General features: G+C 38.5%; 1 protein-coding gene across 1 annotated transcript in view; it reads right to left on the bottom strand.

The window, feature by feature from the left end:
* Positions 1-10012: 10012 nt before the first annotated feature.
* Positions 10013-21475, bottom strand: part of LOC149451554 (cytosolic 5'-nucleotidase 1A-like) — a 69338-nt gene continuing 57875 nt past the window's right edge. Inside the window, exon 6 of the mRNA XM_089690551.1 lies at positions 10013-19994. Within this exon, the coding sequence (XP_089546677.1) occupies positions 19500-19994 (495 nt within the window). The 3' untranslated portion in view covers positions 10013-19499. The remainder of the gene's footprint in view (positions 19995-21475) is intronic.

The following is a 21475-nucleotide window of genomic DNA, read 5'->3' as shown; positions in this document are numbered from 1 at the left end:
TATATGGGCCCCACCATTGCTAGCAGAAGACAACAGCTACTATCACATCAGGAACTGTAAACATCTCAGGACTCAAGTTGCTGTTTTTAGTAAATGTCACCTCTTCACATCAAAGCCATTGTTAATCAAATTAGGGTGTCTATACCCATTTTTGCCAGAGTGTATATATATATATATATATATATATGCAGTGCTAAGCATACATGTGTACACTCCAACAGATTTGTCAGAAAACCTTTACTTACAGAATCAACATTTTCTTTGGGACACTATACTACAAAATACCGGCCATTGATTGCAAACAAGATTTGTTAATTTGCATACACAAAAAAGTATTTTTCCTAACAAATTCATTCAAGATCGTGTTGCAGAAATGAATACTCCCCAATGAAAGTCTTAGGAGCAAAGTTTAATTGTAGACAACAAAATCCTAATTAACAAGAATTCAACTATATTATTATTCATTAAATAGGTGTCCAGCAGACAGTTTTTTTATAAAAGGGTGTTACTTAACAAAGAAAATCCCTCCCCATTTCATACTGTCAGCAATGGCACCACATGGAAGAGAAATGTCACAAGGCCTGAGAAAAACAATTTTTTTTTTGCACAAAAAAGGTGAAGGCTACAAGAAGATCAGCAAAGCTTTACTTATCAGTCTGAATACTGTAGGAAAAGTGATACAAGGATGGAACTGCAACCATCTCACAGGTCATCCACAGAAGTTAACCCGTCGACAGGAGCGTCTTCTGATGAGAAGTGTTGAAGAAAATCGCCATGCAAGTTCAATGCAGTTAGCTAAAGAAGTAGAAAGCCAAACTGGGGTGATAGTTTCCCATGACACAATACGATGCACACTGCAGAGGAATGACATGCATGCATGTCGTTCAAGAAGGATACCTCTCCTAAAGCCCTTGCTCAAAAAAGCCCATCTAGAATCTGCCAGGGCCTATGCTAAAAAAAAAAGAAGACTACTGGGACTCTGTACTTTGGAGTGATGAAACCAAGATAAATGTTTTTGAAACTGATGGCTTCAAAACTGTATGGTGTCACAAAGGTGAGGAGTATGTCTCCTGATCTGAACCCAATCGAACACCTATGGGGAATGCTGAAGAGAAAGGTTGAGCATCACTCTCCATCCAGCATCCAGGCTCTAAAAGAGGTAATTCTTAAAGTATGAAAAAGATAGATTTTGCAATATCTCACCAACTTGTTCATTCCATGCCTAGAAGATTTGGTGCTGTCCTTACAAATCATGAAGGTCATAGAAAATACTAGATGGAGTAGTTTTTGTTGTGGGGTGTATTCATTTTTGCATCAACTAATTTGCGTAAAACTGAAGATTTTGTCATCTAAGTGATATTATTAACCTTACTTTCATGTAACGAGCTAAACCAATGTTCTATAAAACTCAGTTTTGTCACAGTTTTGTAAATTGCTCTTGTATTCATTGAGATATTGATTAAAATCTTACTTTTTCAAAAGGGGTGTACTCATTCATGCTGAGCACTGTGTATGTATATATATATATATATATATATATATATATATATATATATATATACACTTACGTAAATCTTTGCATTCCCTGTTTTGACAGTGGTGGCCCAGAGGGAGATGATGAGTCAACAAGCCTTTTCTTCTCCTTCCTGCCACTGGTGCTTTGCAGTTACATAGTTATAATGTACCATTTGTGGCTGTATGATCTGCTAACCGTTATTTGGTTATTTCCATTTTATCAGTGTTTTGCTTTTATGTGTTAACTGGCAATGTACCTCCTAAACCTTTACTCTGTGGTCTACTCTTTTGAATGAGCCTAATATAGAGGTGTAACTATTGTGTCTCTTAGATTATTTTTTCATACTGTTGAAATATGTCTGAACCCAGAGTGTCAGAAGTGTCGAGAGGCTTGCAAAGTCAGGGAAACCACTGGGTACAAGCATTATCAAGTGATCAAGTGACCCCTGCGGGGGTAGCACTACATTAGGGTCACTTTCCAAAACTCCTCCTTGCTTCTCGAAGTCCTCCAAACTAGTTCTTCCTTTATGTTCAGAACATGGCTGTGTTCAAGTCCTTTTTTTCTCTCTCCAATTTCCTGCCAGCATCACTTCCTGCTTTGCTATTCTCAATGAAACCAGTCAAACGGATTAATTAGCATAGTCGCAATGAAACCAGTCAAACGGTTTAATTAGCATTTGAATAGAAGACATCCAGCGTCTACAAATAATGCATGGTAAGTAAAAGGTATTATTACATATATTCGTGCTATAAAAAACATCACTAAAATAGCAATAGCAACACACCACTGTCCTGGAACATGCCGAAAGTACAGCCAGAGTGAAGTCAGAATCTCTGATTTGTATATTTGTTCCGACTCAATGACTGAGAAAGTAATACAACCTGAGATCAGCATGACAGTCAGACAATTGTGCTGGTATCCTTTAATCTGTAGGCTTTAGACTAAAAAAAAAAAAACAGATTGTTACACAAACAAAATGTAAGTAGGTTGGGAGCATAGGCATTGACCCTTGTCATTATACTTTGGTTACATGTTGGTAGAGCAGGAGGTGTTCCTAAGCACATTTAAAAGTTTGGAGCTGGGCTTTAGGGGGCTAGTCTACAAAATAACTACTGTTTCCATTTTGTGAGAACCTAGTGAGAAGATTCTACCTGCATATTATTTCATATTTCCATTAACAGTAATGGTGATATATCCATGTTCATGATAAAGTTACAGTATTAAAAACTAGTTTTGTGGGATTCTCATTATGGCTGCAGCAGGTGGGCAGAGATCAGAACTCACGGTGACCTGAACATACATTCCTGATGGTTTATATAAACTAAAACAACTATCACAGTTCTGGGAAGCCACATTTTCTATTGCTGTCTGGGATATTAATTTTAGCACATTTGTAGCTTCAGAGCTGCAGTTTTGCCATAGAAATTCTAAAATAACTATGGTATTCTCATAAAGGTCAATAGAGGTCCTTTTAGTCTGTAGATATAAAAAAAAACAATATATTTTCCTAGATTTCCCTGTCAAGTTGACCCAATTTCTCTATCTTTCTTTAATTTCTTGTGAAGCCAAAAATGCTAAATTCATATAGAAGATATTTACTACTTTTCTGTGGTGGTGAACATTTATTAAATAAATCTGCATGCTTTGCATACTTTTCTGGTCTTTATATAGCATTTACTGAAAAACATTTTTCTCTCTCTTTTCAGTGGAAGAGGAATTGCACGTGGAAAAGTCCATTAGCTCAAAAGATCTGTTTTTCCCACCCCTCAAGGGTGATCCTGTGTTGGATGTCCCAGACATTGCAGATTTGGCCATACAACTAAGGAGAAATGTCAATTTACTATTCTTTTTATTTGTCTTAAAATGAAGCCAAGGCCAAAATGCTTTTTTTTTTAATTGAACATGGTTAGAACCCATGTCAGATTTTTATTGTCCAATGGAAAAATGCACAAGCACACCATTCAGCTACCAAGCACATAAATATCTGATGGTTTCAACAGTTAGATAAATCTCCCTAGCTATCTGATTATGTCAGTATTTCTGTGCTCAAAGAGGTACATTTTTTTGCATGGAAATATGTCGTTTTTTTATTGTAGGCCTGTAATTTTTAGGAATAACTCACTGAAATCTGTCCGAACCAGAGTCTAGTAAATATCATATGATAAAATTTGAAACACAAAATCATAAATTATAATATAATAAATAATCATAAAAAATAGTAATATAATAATAATAAATGTAATTCAATAATATAATCAAACCAAAAACACTGAAATTTGTAATAGAGCGCCAAATTCACACATCACTGATCTTAGTCGCAAAATCGTTTTCAGTGTCTGATGACGAATTTCCTCACAAATCATTATCACTCAATTCTGCAAGTGGTTCTGATTTACTATTGCTGTTCTCTAGCTGGTCTAAAACCGATTTTGACATAAACGGACTCTTTTTGGACACCATGGACGTTTCTCAGTTTCCAGGCAGAAAGAACAGTAAAAATGCAGGCAGGGCACAGGACAAAGCACTCGGGACAAAATGTATGTGAAATGGTTTGATACATTAATGTTTTACTATGTGATTTTAGTGTAAATAGTGAATGTCACTTTTTAACATATTTAAATTTCCCGCCGGTTCCGTCCACATACGTCCCCGTCCGTCCCGACGCTCGCAGGGAATGGAACCAGGAAGACAGATGCCGACATTGGCTGGAGGAGATGGCCGGGGACACTGCAGGGGGGACATCGCGAGAGCGAAGGACAAGGTAAGTGAAGAAGAGATCCCGGAGCAACGCTGCAGGGTATTCCCGAATGTAGCTCGGGGTTACCGCTTTTGGTACTGAAAGTTTACCCCAAGCTACACTTGGGAATACTGCCAGGGGGGTTAAAGACCAAGGTTTTTCGAAAAAGGTTTGCTAATACAGTACATATGAAGTTACTCTGTGGCATCAAGGCACCTCTGTGAACCTCTCTTCTAGACTATCTGAGCTCCCAACTATAGAACATACAGTATGTAAAAAATGGAAAGCAGACTTACCTGGAGGCACCCCCTTTCTTCTTAAAGATACAGCAAAACATAAGAAACCCATATGCAGGGATGGGTTTTCAATAGCTGTAAGCCAGAATCATCACAATTAAAAGAAAGAAATGCTTGAAATCACTGTGTGTGCAGTGCATCTATATAATATACGAGTTTCACTTTTTGAATTGAATTACTGAAATAAATTAACGTTTTGATGATATTCTAATTTATTGAGATGCACCTGTAAAGGAAAATCTCCTTCAGTTTGTAACTAACAGAAATAAAAACTTGTTTGAGGGTCCAACACTTGCTTATTTTATTCAAAATTAATGCCCCACTCCAGCATGGTTGAAAAAAAAAAATTTTTGCCACAAAATGTGAAATAAAAAAGGAGCTCTTGCTGCGATATTTAGCCTGTCCTCAGCAGGAAGTCCTCTTTGCTGCTAGACGATGCTTCTCTGCTGGGATCAATGATGCCCAGCATCATTCAACACGCTTCCTGTGTCAAGAACTCACTCCCATGGGAACTCTCATCAGGCCACCCTGGACTCACAGGAAAGTGCTGCATGTCACTCTTGCCAGCATTCTGCACCCACCCACCACTGGAGGAAGAGGGCCCATGACAACCAGAATGATGGCATCTGCAAAAAAGTATGTCATTTTTGTAATATTTATAATTATTAATATTTTGAAATTATTAATATACTTTTAAAGAGATGAGGTGTTCAAATGTGGGGATCAAAAACAGGAAGATTGCCCATCTTAGAGTTGTGCTTTAATATAAACTTTTCTGGCTGGAAACACACTTTAATATTTGCATGCAGATCTATCTGATTTTCAGAACATCATCAACCAAAACAAAGTTGCTGAATCCCAAAAACCTACCTACACAATGTGTGTGGGGAATGGTTTCCTGGCAGATGTAGTTCTTGGTGTGTGCCAACCTATGACCTTTTTTCACAAGCCTAGAGAAGATGATACAGAAGATAATAAAAGTTGTTCACTAAAGGTACATGAGAAAAAAAAAATCAGTCCTGGTTCATGTTCAAAAGCAGGAGAGGGAGGTTTAGGGTAGGTTTAGGCCATTCCTATACAATTTCTTAGTTATTACTTTTGAGCTTTATTAATGTATCGTGGAGTTACACATGCATTCCTAAATTCAGCGATAGAGCAATATAATTTATTTTGCATCTTTCTAAGTAGAATCTTCAGGTTTATAGTCAAAGGCAAACAGAGAAAAATATTTAACAGATAGCCAGTTGTCATAAATAAATCCTTGAAAACAGGCTTTGCAGTGACTCTAGTGGGAAGTTGTACTCTAATAACAAAATTGAAGCCTATACCAAACATTATTCCGTAGAAAGATTTTTTTTTTCTGCGATTTTGTCAGCCGTCCATTGGATTTTTTTCCTCCAGTCCACCAGCTGCACCAATAAATTGTGAAATTATCCCTTTGTCTATATATGTATTTTCCTTTGAAAATTCACATGCATATTTCCAAGATTTTTTTTGTAATTTGTATTTCATTAGGGAATAAATGATAGTGTTTTGAACAATAATAAATGCATTTGCATGTTTTTAGATCTTGCTTCCTCTTATTTGCAGACCGCATCCAACATGTTGATTAGAATTTGGAAGTCCAGTGCCTAATAAATTCTTAAGTGAAAATAATAGTCTAATTAACATTTTATGGGGGACACGTAATAGAATTAGCAAGGCCCTGCTGCTTGTCCAGCCAGGCTCCCCTGCTTCATGTCACAGTGTTGATGCCAAACGAAACACAGATTTTTGGCGGAGGTGATGACCATGGGTGAACATTGCTGCACCTCACTTGTTTTTTTACAGATACATAAAAAACAGTTGTACACCTGCACATCAAGTGCTAAATTAGCAATAAAAGGAGACTTTAGGGAAAACGCATGCAGATATTTATGTGTAAAAATCTGCAGGATCCCTTTGTGGAGTGTGTATGCCGGTGACCATAACATGCCTGTAATCTGGGACACCAAGTCTCTGTGTTATCGTGTTCAGGGTTCTCAAGGGTAAGCATCCCATTGTTCTTGTATATTAAATTTCAGCATAATTTTTCTGGGGCTGGGATTAGGATAAAGCGTAATCATGTACTGGATAAAATAGGCCAGGCACTTATCCTTTAAGTGGTTTCTATAGTTGTTTTGGGGTTTCAGTACAGATGCCAATACCACAGTGTAGGCAGCTGCCTATTATGTTACTGTCTTGTGCTTGTGGAATTAATTACTCTTAATGTGGGGTTTAATGTGCTGTGGTGTGTCTGCCTTTTTGGCCTGTGGTTCTGATAGAGGGGGGATACACAAAAGTGATAAAGGGTTGGCCCAGAGGGTTTTTGTTGGTCATGGGAGTCAGAAAGACCACACACGCATGCAGATGTAGCGCTGCACCTAAAGTGGGGTGACCCCTTGGTGGGACTCTGAAACAGGATTGTCCAGTTGAAGCCATATCACTACTGATCTGGAACCACCTCAAGCTAAAAGATTTGAACACCACAGCACAGCCCAAGTTCATCCTATGCCCTTTTATTTAAACAAAGATTTACTGCAAAGCGAGAGTGAAAGTGTGCTCATACACTGAAAGGGAGCTGGTGGTGGCTGGTGATGGAGGTTTTGTCGGAGGTGTAGACTGGTGGCTGTATGGTTTGCCATTTCAAGTGACAGGGCCCTTATATTAGGGCCTGCTGCATAATGGAACACAGGCCTGGAACACAGGTATGTGGGGCCTTATGAACCATCCAGCAGCCTCCCTCCATACCTTCAGGCTGAAGAGTAAAGTGTATTGTGTAACATGTCTAAAGGAACTGGTCTAGAGAAAGGACAGAACTCCTCTGCCAGATCCAGCCCTTCTCTGTGCAGCCATGGAGAGGTTCGTCTCAGCCCCCCCAACCCCCCGGTCTCAGCATTCAGCACAGAATTCCTTCTACAGATCCTGAGCCTCTCTGTGCAGCTGCATCACCACCACATCTCTGCCTCCCTTGGTCTCAGCATTCAGTAGACTCTCGGCATTCCAGCTCTGCCCCCAGCTTCCTCCTGGCAAGATCACAAGGTAAGGGGGTGGATTGTGATGTAAAGGAGGGCGGGGGACTCTTCATATCTGATGTTGGGGGGTAGGGTACTCTAAACAGGTACAACCTGCCCTTTGAGGGCAACCATAATGCTGATGCTGCCCGCGATTAAATTGAGTTTGACACCCCTGATTTAAAGTGTTACTAAACCTACAACAGTAAAATCAGTCTGTATATGCAGTAAAGCATACTTGTGATACTCATGGTGGAACCTAAGGGGTTAATCCTCTGCATTGTGTAAAAAGGATGTTTCATCTTGTCTTCTCTGATCCTCCCCTTCTTCCAGTGTCTCCTAAATGTCTCCTGAGAGAACAGAGGCTTCGGGGCAAGCTGCACATGCTCAGTTTGATGTGTATTGCTAGAGAGTTTTTTTTTTCTTGGGAGAGTGCATGTGATCAGCACAGGACCAATCAGCACTGTCCAGGCAGAGGTCAGGGTTTCTGCATCCTCCTAGAGCAGAAAGAAAACTCCTCCTACAAGCTTTAACAAGTGCTTGGCTGGACACTGATAGAAGTCACAAGACTGCTCTAACTGCTGATAAGAAAAGGTATTTAGCAGTTTATATTTACTAAAATAATTGCATTTTCATGTTCTGTGTACTGTGGGAGACCAGATAGAGTGAAAGCAGGGTCCTGGGTTTAGTAACACTTTAAGCACAGACAACGTTATTGAGTCCTGATAAAGAGGAAGCATAATTGGCCACAAAAACACATTGACTGTTGTACTGTATATGATGATTAAGGTCCCATTCACAGCTGAGCATTTTGTAGCATGAAGCTCCAAGATACTCAACATTCAAAATCCCTTGAATTACAATGGTAACTGTTCACATATGAATGCTCAGATTCCTGTAGTTCGAAAGCTGAAGCTCGAAAAGCTACATGATTTGGGTGGTTGTAACCCCGCAGACTTCAATGTAAACACCTATAAATACTTGACTCAAACGTTTTGGGTTTTTTTAGACGTATTGGCCCTACTGCTTTGCCTTGGATAAAACAAAAACACCTGATGTTTGATGTTAACACTGTAAAATTGAAATACATTTTTAAAGAATCTGTATAGTCACGCAAAAAGACTCAAATAAAAAGCCTGAAAATCACTCTGCTTAGGTGTCAATGTAGCCTAAAGGTTAAACTTTTTTGGAAATAGTGCTCTTTAACCTCCCTGGCAGTATGATTATTTCAGATTTTTGGTGCTGAAAGCGGTACCATTATTTTTCATGGAAATCTGGCATTTTATATTGTAGGCCTGTAATTTTTAGGAATAACTCACTGAAATCTGTCCGAACAAGAGTCTAGTAAACATCCCGTGTAGGATAAAACTTGAAACATGAAATCATAAATTATAATTTAATAAATAATCATAAAAAATAATAATAATAAATTTAATTCAATAATATAATCAAACCAAAACACTGAAATTTGAAATATAGCGCCAAGTTCGCACATCACTGAGCAAAGTCGCAAAATTGTTTTCAGTGTCTGATGACGAATTTCCCCACGAATCATTATCACTCAATTCTGCAAGTGGTTCTGATTTACTATCGCTGTTCTCTAGCTGGTCTAAAACCGCTTTTGACCTAAAGGGACGCTTTTTGGACGCCATGGACATTTCTCAGTTTCCAGGCAGAAAGAACGGTAAAAATGCAGGCAGGGCGCAGGACAAAGCAGTAGGGACAAAATGTATGTGAAATGGTTTGATACAGCAATGTTTTACTATGTGATTTTAGTGAATGTCACTTTTTGTCATTTTCAAATTTCCCGCCGTTCCGTCCCCCGTACGTCCCGACGCTCGCAGGGGACAGAACCCAGAAGACAGATGCCAGCATTTGCCGGATTACATTGTCGGGGACACTGCAGGAGGGACATTGTGGGAGCGCAGGACAAGGTAAGTGATCAAGGGATCCCAGAGCAGCGCCGCATGGTAAGCCCGAGTGTAGCTCAGGGTTACTGCTTGTGGTGCTGAAACTTTACCCCGAGCTACACTCGGGAATACTGCCAGGGAGGTTATTGTGACCTGTTCTGAATTTTTTTTATACAAACTGGTAAAGTTATTGAAAGGTCCACTTTTATTTAAGGAGATACAGAGCATAGAAAAAGACACTAGCTCCCAATCTATGCTGACTTTTGTTGTAGGATCCAAAGTGCTATTGCAGTATTATTCTTGGCACCCCAAAATTCAGTGTTTCAGTGTTCTGGGACCAGCCTCTCCAGTCAGGTGCCCCCTTAATAAAATGCATAATTAGGAGAATCTCAACACCAGAATCTGTAAACGGTTATGGGAATGGAGGCTATTTGCTTTTTTGGTGAAACTAATTAAAAAACTCAATTAAGTAATTTTGCCAGTGCAGAAAAGGAAGAATAACTCAAGGAAAGCAAACACTGTGAGTTTCATTTTTTTTAATAAAGTAGAGAAATACAGAAGACATTCAACTGGTGTAGAAAAATACTTTCATTTTCCTTAGTATTTGTAAATAGACAGCCAAATGAATATGAAAAAAAAGACAGTAGTATCACATTATCAAACCATCGTGGTGTTTGGTACAGCCTCTTGTAAACATTATCACTTGTGACTAACCAGGCTAAGGGTCGGTGTTAACGGGCTTTGGGGTCTAGCCATTGGGCAAATGCAGCTTACATTTAGGTGGATTCAACTTGTATCTTAGATCAGTTTTAGATACATTTGAGATCATTCACAGCCCATTGACAGGTTCAGTTGACCTGCTTCTAAGCAAGATCGAAATGCTTCAAGCTGCTTTTTCATTTCCATTATCTTGTATGGGGAGAGAAGCAGACCTAACATAAACAGAAGTTCATAGACAGAGGCCTGCCAGACATGGTATAACAATTGCAGGCCCAGTGGACCGTTTTTCACTTTAAATCTCTTTAAGGACTCACTTCAATCAGCATGCAGTATTAACTTGAACATATCTTTGTGTATCTATATGCTTGAATGTATATATAGTGAGGGAGGTGCACTGTAGCACCTATTTGGTACTTTTTTGCACATTTATTGGTTACCAGCGAATCAGTGTTGTTATGCAGCAATTTTTTAACCATAGACATCTTTCATGTAAATATATATGCGCCACACACACATGGGAGAATAGTGTATACACATAGTGGGGGAAGTGCACTGTAGTACTTGCTCTTTATTGGACACGCTTATACCGTATACTAAATATTTAAATTAAGGAACTTTCTTGTGGACCTATTTTATACACAGTAATAAGAGTTTACATACCAGTTGGGGAAGTTTGTTGTAGCACTATACAGATTTTATTTACACCTTTAAGCAAAAAGGAATTCTCTTTGTACACTAAATAAATGACACACATATGGGAAACTAGTGTTTACATTTAGTGGTGGAGGTGTACTGTAGCATTTACACTTTTTGGTATAAGTTGATCCATTCACACCGAGTACTAATTATTTTATTTAAGGTTCCTTTATTGTGGATCAGTTTTATATAAGAGATTATACACTTGTAGGGGAGGTGCATTGTAGCACCTTACACACAACACACATGCATAATATATATATATACATATATATATATATATATATATATATATATATATATATATATAAAAAAATAAATCTGTTTTGTGTAAGGCAGCGCTACACCATCTAATGATATTTGGTAAAACAATGTTTAACTCCAGACTTCTTTTACATGACAATGTAAAGAGCAGGAACCCAGACCAAAGGACCTTTTTAGTTTACTAAACTGAATCCCAATAAGTTGTTATGGAGTTTGAACATTGATCTTTATCTGATTTGATTGAGAAGGCTGATAGCAGCAATCAGGTAATGTCTAAAACAGGAGAAGTGTGAGAAACAAGAGATACGCACTAAATGTGGTCATTCAACACAGTGGGCCCAATAAACTGATTGGTGGTTGTACAGGAAAGCAAGGTGTTGCATGGCACATCTGATCGTGGTGCATTGTAATTCATATAAACCATTATGTTGCAGCATGTATCATTTACTAGGTGCGGAAGCCATGATCTTGAATGTCTTGTGCCATCATCCTACTGCACACCTCCATTGTGCCAAATACAAATACTGACAAACTCATTTTCTGAGAAATTATTTATTTCATACAGATCTTGCAATTTTTTTGTGCAAAATGTCACACTTGGGATTTTTTTCCCACATTTGGTGTACTAGTCACATCTTCCTGCCCAAATCCTTCAACTTCTACAATTGCTTGGTGCATTCCATAATTCAGTGTTCCATGCACCAAATATTTGGTATACCATCAATAGTTTATTGGGACTTGTGTCTTCCATCTGTGATTGTATATAATGCGATGTGCCTCAAAAATTCAACAAAATTGGATGTGATGAAAATCATGGTATATCTGTAGATTTTCTAGTTCTGGTATTCAAAAGAGGTTATAAGTAATTTAATAATATAAGTAAACACTTATCTGATTATATAGATTGAGAGAGGGAAGTTGCACCCATGCATTGCATGGAGCAGTCAGGGTTCAGAAAGGTCACAGCAGGGCAAGGCCAGGAGGTGTCAGAAAAATTCAGCATACAGAAATAATCCTTTTTGCAGGAATTAACATGCATTTCCAGGCCTGTGGTGTTTAAAAGTCTATGCATGTAAACTCATTCTATTGGCTAGAATATTTATTTATTCCATCCACTAGAATACATTTATGCACACTTTTGTATGTTTATACGCATTTATGTGCGCGTGTGCAGAAATTATGCCAGAAAGCTCCTCTCCAAATTCAGGTTTGGGGCATTTTTTCTGCCTCTAAAAGTTGCTCTAGAATACAAATCTGAATTCCACATTGTGCATTGACACATTGGCTGAGTTAAAGCTGTGTAGAGGCTTAAAGCAGAACTATAGCAAAACTTTGTTTTTCAGTTTGGCTAGAGCAAAGGAGGGTTCTAGCCCATGTCAAGATTATTTTTCCCCATCTGTGTCCCATTTCAGAGATTTCCTTTCACTATCTGTCCTATAGCCAAAAAGAAAGTGAGAGGTAATCCCTGCAAATTAAAGGAATCCCTTGGGGACCCCCAGGTCACCAGAACTAGTGTCCCCATTGGAAGTTTCCCCTCTTCCTTTTTCCGGGGACAACCCAAAATTTGTGATTTTTTACTTTCACTTTCAATGATAATGGTAAACAGGACAAATAGAGAGAGTGAATCTCCTTACCGGGGGCTCAGACAGCAAGTGACAGTTGTTCTAATCCTTCTCCACTCTATCAAAAACTATAAAAAAAGTTGTGCCTTTAGTTATACTCTAGCTTAAAAAAAATAAAATAAAATAAATTGCCTTTAAAAGCAACATTTGTTTTCTTCCCAAGATGAATGAGGCCTAATAGTCACCAGCATCAAAAACTAGACAAAAGTTCTGGCTGTATCCAAAACTAAATAAAATGTTTTGTCTGAAGTTGGTCTTTAAAAGTTCAATCACAGCTTGTGCACGGTGAGAGAGAGAATTAATATTCCAAAAATAAATGATGCCTAAGGCCATCTTTCAGAAATTCCCATGCTTATGGTTACTTCTCTAATATGTCTGGTTTGCCTGAGCAGAGAGAAGCATTGGAGGATTTCCAAATTACGTGGATGGGAACATTTCCCAAATGATTCCTTACACAGGCTGAACAGACACAGATCAAGTGAATAGCATGGATCAGAGAAACTGATGGCAAAGGTATTAGTATGTAATGCTGTACTATAGTCTCTTTCATCCACAAAGGACATTATGGGGTTTATTTACTAAGCTGGTTCACTCAGAATCTCATTCACCTGTGCACAGTAGCCAATCAGTTTCTAACCTCAGCTTGCTCAATTAAGCTTTAGCAATAAAACCTGGATGCTGATTGGTTTCAATGGTGAAGTGCACATGATTTTGAGTGAACTAGCTTTAGTAAATAAACCCCTAAGATCTATGCACATTTTGCTGATGCAGCGGACTGCAGTGTAGGGCAATGCATTATGGTGTGTTATAAAGCATGTGCATCAGGGCTGTATTGCCTTCTTGGGGTGACATTCAAAAGAAATGGCACGCCAACATGCTAAAGCATGTAGTATGTCCTAAAATACATTATATTGCAAAACAGAGTTTCAGTCCTTTATGGTATATTTACTTTATTTTAGTTTTGTGCGATTCACAACTGCACACTTGAAAGTCAACATTTGTCACCCATGATAAACATTTATATTAACTATGGCACTGTGCAATTGCTTGTAACTGTGCAGCAATGGCATAACCATTTGGTAATATTCTTCCCCTTTCCCTCCATCCTTCCAGCTGTAAAGTCCACCACTAAGCTACCTACAGAAAAACAGACAGGACGACCAGCTGAGCTTATACACAAGCAAGTCAATCATATCAATGTCCTCTTAAGTCATCTGACATCCGTAGAGGGAGTGAGCCGGGTGATGTTGCCATGATTGTGTTTGCAACAAAATAAAAGAGTTGGAGTTTTTCAGCATCAACCTTCCAAATTAACAAGGGGCTGTATTTTGCCACAGCAAGAAGTCCAGAATGGCTTAAAGGAGCTTGCCTACCCTTCTGTAGCCATTTAAGCTTAACGCGCTCCTAATCCCTTAGTGATTGCAATATGCAATTAACAGTGCAAAAGAGAACTAGAAATGTGCAACTTTGTGTGTTTCTTACTCCCAGGACTGATATCAAACTGAAGAAAATTGTCAAAAAGTTACTATCACGTTAATTAACACATACTGATGCTGCTAAACGTGGTGAGGACATCTAAACTCAATAATAATCTAGTCCAGAAAGAGTTAAACCCCACCTTAATTTCGCCTTCCCTATTGACTTCAATGTATTCCATTGAATTGGTAAAATGTCTGGATTTTTGCAGAAATTGTGGAGGAGTGAAAATCTAGGCACAAATAAAAAAAAAAAAATTATATATATATATATATATATATATATACACACACACACACACACATATACTGTATATGTATGTGTGAATATTTATGAGTTGTTTTCTATGCCAAAGGATTTGTATTTCTGTATACTCAGTCCTGAGATATACACAGCCTTGTCACACCACAAATCCCTGTCTGGCAGGACAAAAGACCGTATTTTTCCCTATTGAAGTTCGGTAACATAGGTCAGCAAACCAACCCCAACCTGTGACTGTACGGTGAAAGAAGAAGCAGCAGAAAGATGGGCTGGTCTCTGTCACTCTTCTCCTACTAGAATGCTCCTTGCATTGCAGCTCAACAAATTGGCTCTTTGTGTTGCTTCTGCCTCCCTAAGCCTGAGCTCTACTTTGCAGGGACTGCAAGATACCAAGTCAAATTCAAGTACTGGTTGCATTAAATGAAAAAAAAAACCCACCATATTTAAATATGTCTTAATTGACACAGAGCTGCATTAATTAATATATGCCTGAAGCTTTCATTTTGCTCTTCCCTAGTCTGTAAGTCCCCATTGACTTGGATATAGTTGCTGTGATATCTAGTTGTGTAGCAGAACAGCTGAAAACTGCTCCATATACTAAAACTCTAAATTATAATTATAATAACATGCTAACACACACAAAGGGAAAACAGGTTAGTAATGAGGCCCAAATTCTACACTATTATAGACTAATTTCACCTAGCAATACAAATATAGTATATTTTTTATTCCTTGTAAAAAGAGTATCCAGAAATAAAAAGTAGTATAAAACAAAAAAGAACTTGAATAAAAACAGAACCCAATAACAAGCTATAATAAAAGCAAAATAAAAGGTAACTAGAATTGGTGTCAGGATAAAATGAATTATTGGGATGGTTTGCTAATTAAAAGACGTGGAGCAAAAACTTGATGTTTGTTATGATTGAACCTGAATTACAGTAATACTTAAAAGCAGTTCAATGCCCCTGACTCACGTGATTTTCTGATCTCTTTACATTGCATGGCCAAGGGGATTCGAAAAATGGAGCCACTCCATAACATTTTAGTTACACAGAGTGGAGCTCTGGGACAATGCTCCATACAACGGCTCCATACCATAGCCAGTTAGAGGCAATTGTTTAGGTGACACTACACAACCATCATCTCAACTCCCCGAGAAAACACAGCTGTCACTCAAGACGTAGTAGTGTTACAGGGCAATAGTGCATCTCTCCAAGTCTGCCAACATGATGTACATAGTAACAAAGTCCCCAATAGTCCAAGATGACTAGACTGTGTGTCATTGACCAATGATTTGGCACTACCATAGGCACTGGTGGTTAGAGGAACAATAGGAAAATTAGACAAACCCACTTCTGTGAAATAAAAAAGGCCTAGGCCTAAAGGTCAGGGGAGGGGGGGACATAAAGACAGGTAGGAAAAATAGTGAACATCCTATGCTTCTCTAGTGCTTAGTGTAAAAGAACAGCAGTCTTTGATAAAAATGAAGAATAACATGGACATTCATGAGTTGCTTTGGGCAACAAAGGTGTTTCTTGTCAATCCTAATATGCATTAGGGTTGATTTACCAAAGGCAAATAGGCCGTTCACTTTGCAAGGGAATTTTCCCCAGAGCTTAGTGAATGAGAAAAAGCTCCTCTGACTTCTATCATCCAATGTGCAAAATGCTTGGTTTTTGTTTTGTTTTTTTACTTTCCTTGAACATGTTTGGGTAAACTTTGCCAGGCAAAGTGTCACCACTTTCACTAAGCTCTGGGGCAAAGTGCAACTTTCCTTGCAAAGTGAACAACCTGTTTGGCTTTAGTAAATAAACCCCATTGCCACTACAGCCTAGTAGACTGGAGAGAGGAAAATATTTCCTATGTTCTGGCGACAGGTGCACTCTGAATATGGTATTGACTGTCACCTATGTATGTTTTATACATCCCAGTTTCAGTGCTTATAAGAAACATATCAGAGTCTATGGTAAACACAAAAGACAAACATGATGAATGAAAAAATACAGTAAATTAGGTGCTAGTTTTATAAAAAGTGCTAAGATGACCTGAATATCGGAAGGCAATAGTTTTGTTATATCCAGCAGCTGTGTGATTTCTTAAACATCACTCCACTCAAAATTATATTCAGTGCTTTGGAAATAAGTACAGAATCACCCAACAGGTGATGCAGTTTTAGTGGTGGTTAATCCACAACTGTGTGCCCAGCTGCATCCACGACTAGGACCATGATGAAAAGATCTTTTATCAAGGAATCCAGCAATACCTTTTGAATGCCGTAACTGGAGGCTTTGAACACATCCATCCCATCACCAATTATTCATCTTGTATGGGCTGACTCTTAGCTTATGAACTCTTATAATGTACATAAAGCTCACAGTGCAGCGAACCACTTTTGCACAGCCTATCAATTCACCGGTGAGACCACTTTTGAGTGAATTGATAGGCTGGCTATTTCTAGTAGCACAATGCTTGCCCCTCAAGAGTGCTCCTAATTATTTATTGACAGTGAAAGAGCAATGGAATGCAGAAAAGCTTAGTATCCAATCAGCAATCAGGTTTCAGCAGCTTAAGGAGACCACCAAAGGGCATAAATATTAAAAAGATGCAATCAAAGATTCAAGATGACAATTCTCAATGCTACCAGCAAGGAAAATTAGCCGCAAACTCCAATTATAATCTCGATGTTTTCAAATTATGAAGGATAACTGTACAAATAACAATCCGACTTGAGGATTCTCTTGCCAACAATGAATGAAAAATGTAGTCTATTCCTCCTCTTGCATTGTATAGTAGACAGCTTCACTATTCCCATAGCAAGCATCAGGATGTATGTAAGCTACTGAAAAATTGAATACAGCCCGCCATGGCCTGGTTCATAAAGGATCACAGCCATCCTAGGGCAGACCCAGCCTACTTGTCTTTAGCGAGTAGACATAGCCTAGTACTAATACAGCTAAGCTGTAAACAGTTGCAAAGAAGGCTCAAAACTGTAAGCAGGCTTCACAGTGCAACCATAGCATACCTGGCCTACAAAGTTATCTATCCTGAGAAAATCTGGCTAGGGTCACCTGATGCTGAATTAATTTTTTTAAGTATTTGTACATTTATCTTTTAAGCTACCCATAGACATTAGATGACAGTCATTGGACTGGGTGATGTCATACTTGGGTCCTCCCTGAAAATGTAGAGATATAATGTAAAAGCTATTGTACTTCCCTGAGATAATCAGCACCATGCAATTTTCTAAGCAGCTCATGTCCTCCTCCTTTCCATCTCCAAGTACATAAACCCAAGTCAGCAACACTTCTTATACTAAAGTACAGCTCCATTGTGTATATTAGGCATGTGACTCAAAAACCGCACCAAAATCGCAACACAGGTGCATTTTTTTATGTGATTTTGCTGTTTTCTATTGTTTTCAAAGGGGAGGTGTGTTTTTGGTGCATTTTTTTATCACAGCAAACCTGCACCAAGAATGCAGCAAGCATGATTTTGAAAAAAACAACAGATCAGTGTAAAGAGTTCCATAGGAATACATGGTCACGCGTTTTTCTTCCGGTATTTTTTTTTAATGCAGAAGCAGAAGAAAAACATATTGATTTGAAAGCAGCCTTACTGTATCATAAAACCTAATGGATGTCTATCTTCAGGGTTAAGAGTTGGCCTTAAAAATTGGGAGGATATGGTCAAAATGATCTGAATTTAGTGATAATCTCATATCTTTGGGCATCTGTAGATACCTTCAGATGTGAACTGTTGGGGGGAAAATTGCTGGGAGAGGTTGAAAAACCTTGACCAGTTGCAATTGTACATTCTGAGAAGGGTCAGTGCTGGAGAAGTCAGCATGATCCTCCCATCTCACTAAAATAAACATTAACGTTTGAGCAAACTGAAGCATTTACATCTATATCTTAAGCTATAAAAAAACACCTATAGCGGGCTGTATCAGGTCCCCATATCTCCCTGTCCTTTGATATAAATGACCAGCTCTGGACCTTGTGAGTTGTAGTATAAACGTCTACAAGCGCTTCTCACCATTCAATTGCTGCTACCACTAAAATAAACATAACATTGCAATATATATATATATATATATATATATATATATATATATACACACACTGTATATATGGCCTTGAGCTACCCTTACATTTTAGATAATTGCCAATCTGGCAAAATTCAAGTATTTTTGGCAACAATAAGTGTCAGTGTGACTACGACTGCTGGCATATGACTTCTGTTCTTGGTTGGGCAGGGTTTGATCCAATCTTAGCAATTCTATACAATTCTGTGCCATAGGTGTCAGCTTATGATGTAGACATGATGATTGCCTAACATGAGCTTGCATGTTTATGCATCTAAAAAAAAAATAAAAGCATCGGGTCTGTTCAAGTAGATGATCTTTAGAATGGTTACTATGGGTTACTGCACACCACTGCTCTCCATTGTACCAAAAAGTCCACTATGAAAGTTTTAAACTCTTTCCTCTTATTCATAAAGTAATAAAATGTAGTGATTTACAGGTCTTGGCTCATTAACTTCCACATGAGAGCTAAGGGCTGGGTGAAGTCTAAGAACCTATATTAAAAACAACCATGCTGACATGGACCTATTATTATAGGTGCTAAATAGATACCTATTCAGTTCTGTGAGTATCTATGGCATGTCCTAACCTAACAACCAGTCCATTGCAGCAGGGTAGATCTCAGATCACAAATAACATTCAGCTTTGTGGTGGTTAGTGCACTGATGGCTACAAATTATTGAACTGCCTCTCTCTGTGTCTAAGTGAAAAGAGTCTTATTCTTTCCTAGTGAACTTCTTGAAATCATTCCATATATAAAAGGTGGCAAGCATGACTACCATTACTTTAGACATTTTAGGATTTAAGGAATGTGCTTTAAAATATTTGTAAGACATACCATATCACCAAGATCTAAATGTACTTAACAATACTAGAACCATTTTTCTATTTCTTTCCATGTTCCTTTTTAGGTTCTTCTTTTTTAGACCCTTCCTTTTTGGGCTCCTCTTTTTTAGACTCTTCCTTTTTAGACTCCTCCTTATTAGGCTCTTCCTTAATAGGCTCCTCTTTTTTAGGCCCCTCCTTTTTAGGTTCCTCCTTTAGGGTTGATTTGTGGTACTTCTGACCAATCCCATAAGGGACATGTGCAGCAATAGTACCTGACTCGTGTGCATTTTCTATGTGAAACATTTGGTCATCAAAGAAAATATGAGGTCGTATTTTGTTCAAGATGGGCCCCTTTGGGGCCCCTGCCAAGAAAAGGGCTTCATCCACCTCCAAACCCCACGCGCGTAAGGTCTTCAAAGCTCGGGCCCCAGAGCTGGCAGCACTCCTGGCTGTCACAAGGTAGGTCCTTATGGGGCATTTAAGCCTTGCATCTTTAGCATGAAACTTTCTTTGAAGTTTTCCTAGTGATTCCAGGAAGCATTTCAGTGGACCCTACAAGATATATTAATATGATAAAATACATCAGATATAACACATTATTGTTTTTTAGAAACATAAAATGTATTCACTTTAAATAACTAAGCTCAGATTTATTTCATCCTAAAATAGTGTGTGAAGATTTTTATTTATCCTTGTCATGTTATAGCTAGAAGTTACAGTCATCTGTACTCATTCTATAATGTTCAGCATTACAGACCAAGCCCAGTTGAATGTGACTAACTACTGTACTACAAGTTATAACCTCAGTGTATTTTCAGGATAACATTTACGCTGGATTTGCACCATTTCTGTTGTGTTGACACCTACTAATTGTACTTGACTTGCATTGACATCCTTTTTTTTTAAAGGCATTTTATGGTACGGATACATTGTTTTGTGTGTTTTTTGTTCATAGCAGAAGCAAAATGAATTCTTTTTCTTTCTTCAATGTGCACAAACACAGCACAGAAAACTAAACTTATTGGAAACAATAAATTTTGACTTGTTAATACCTTGGGCCTGGATTGAGCCTATGTTATACAATGCAGTTCAATGCACTTGGCCCCCTAGTGTACTTTAACAATACATTGGCAACTGCATGCAGGTTGAAAGGCTAGCTCATTTACCTGCAGTGCAGGAAACGCACACAGAATGTATGTTTGGAGGTATAGACCAGCCTTTCTCAACCAGGGTGCCCAGGCACCCTGGGGTGCCTTTAGGTTTCTTCAGGGGTGCCTTGGCAAGATGTCTAAAAATTGCCCAAAACTTGTATACAAGCCAGAGGGTGGAACAAGCCTGCCTTTTAGCTACACAAAGCCACAGGTTTTCATTGTGCACCATTACAACCTTCTAGCCGCAGGCATCCTGACAACAAATGATGTCATCAGTTGATAAGGAGGATGTCAGTTGCTTGCACAGCATCCTAGTTTGACCATCCCCTGCCCCTTTCCATCAGTGCTGGGGTCACATTAGCTCAGTGATGGAGAACAACTGAGGGAGGAGAGAAACACTGGGATACTAGTCAGTACCAGTGTGCAAAAGTATATTTGCTTTGGAAGAATAAATCACCTCAAATGTTGGGTGTCCCACATGTGTGGATGTTGCTGCGTTATATAAAACTAATAGAATAGTTTTTCACATTTTAGAATGGGTGCCCTTTTAAAATTATGGACAGTCTAGACGCACCCCATTTTAGAATATGGTGCCTCAAGACTGTCCATAATTTTAAAGGGTGCCTTGACTTAAAAAAGATTGAGAAACACTAGTATAGACTGCAGGAGACACAAGTCTCTCCAACTGAAACAGGTCTACAGAAACACAAGCCTGGTTTAAATTCTAAGTCCGCCTTTTGCAAAATAATAAATAAACACACCCATATTTGTAGAAAAAAAAATGTTTTTTCGGTGAGTGCAATACTCAGGCTCTCGCAGACTATTCTTCCAGCTCTATGTCTGCTGGGGAAAGTCTCAGTGTACTATAAGTGCAGTAATCCT

This window comes from Staurois parvus, unplaced genomic scaffold, assembly GCF_062004578.1.
Source record: "Staurois parvus isolate SC_StPar_1 unplaced genomic scaffold, SC_StPar_1.0 ptg000531l, whole genome shotgun sequence".
Taxonomy (NCBI): Eukaryota; Metazoa; Chordata; class Amphibia; order Anura; family Ranidae; genus Staurois; species Staurois parvus.
The sequence above is the reverse complement of the archived record's forward strand: the minus strand, read 5'-3'. Positions and strand labels throughout refer to the sequence as shown.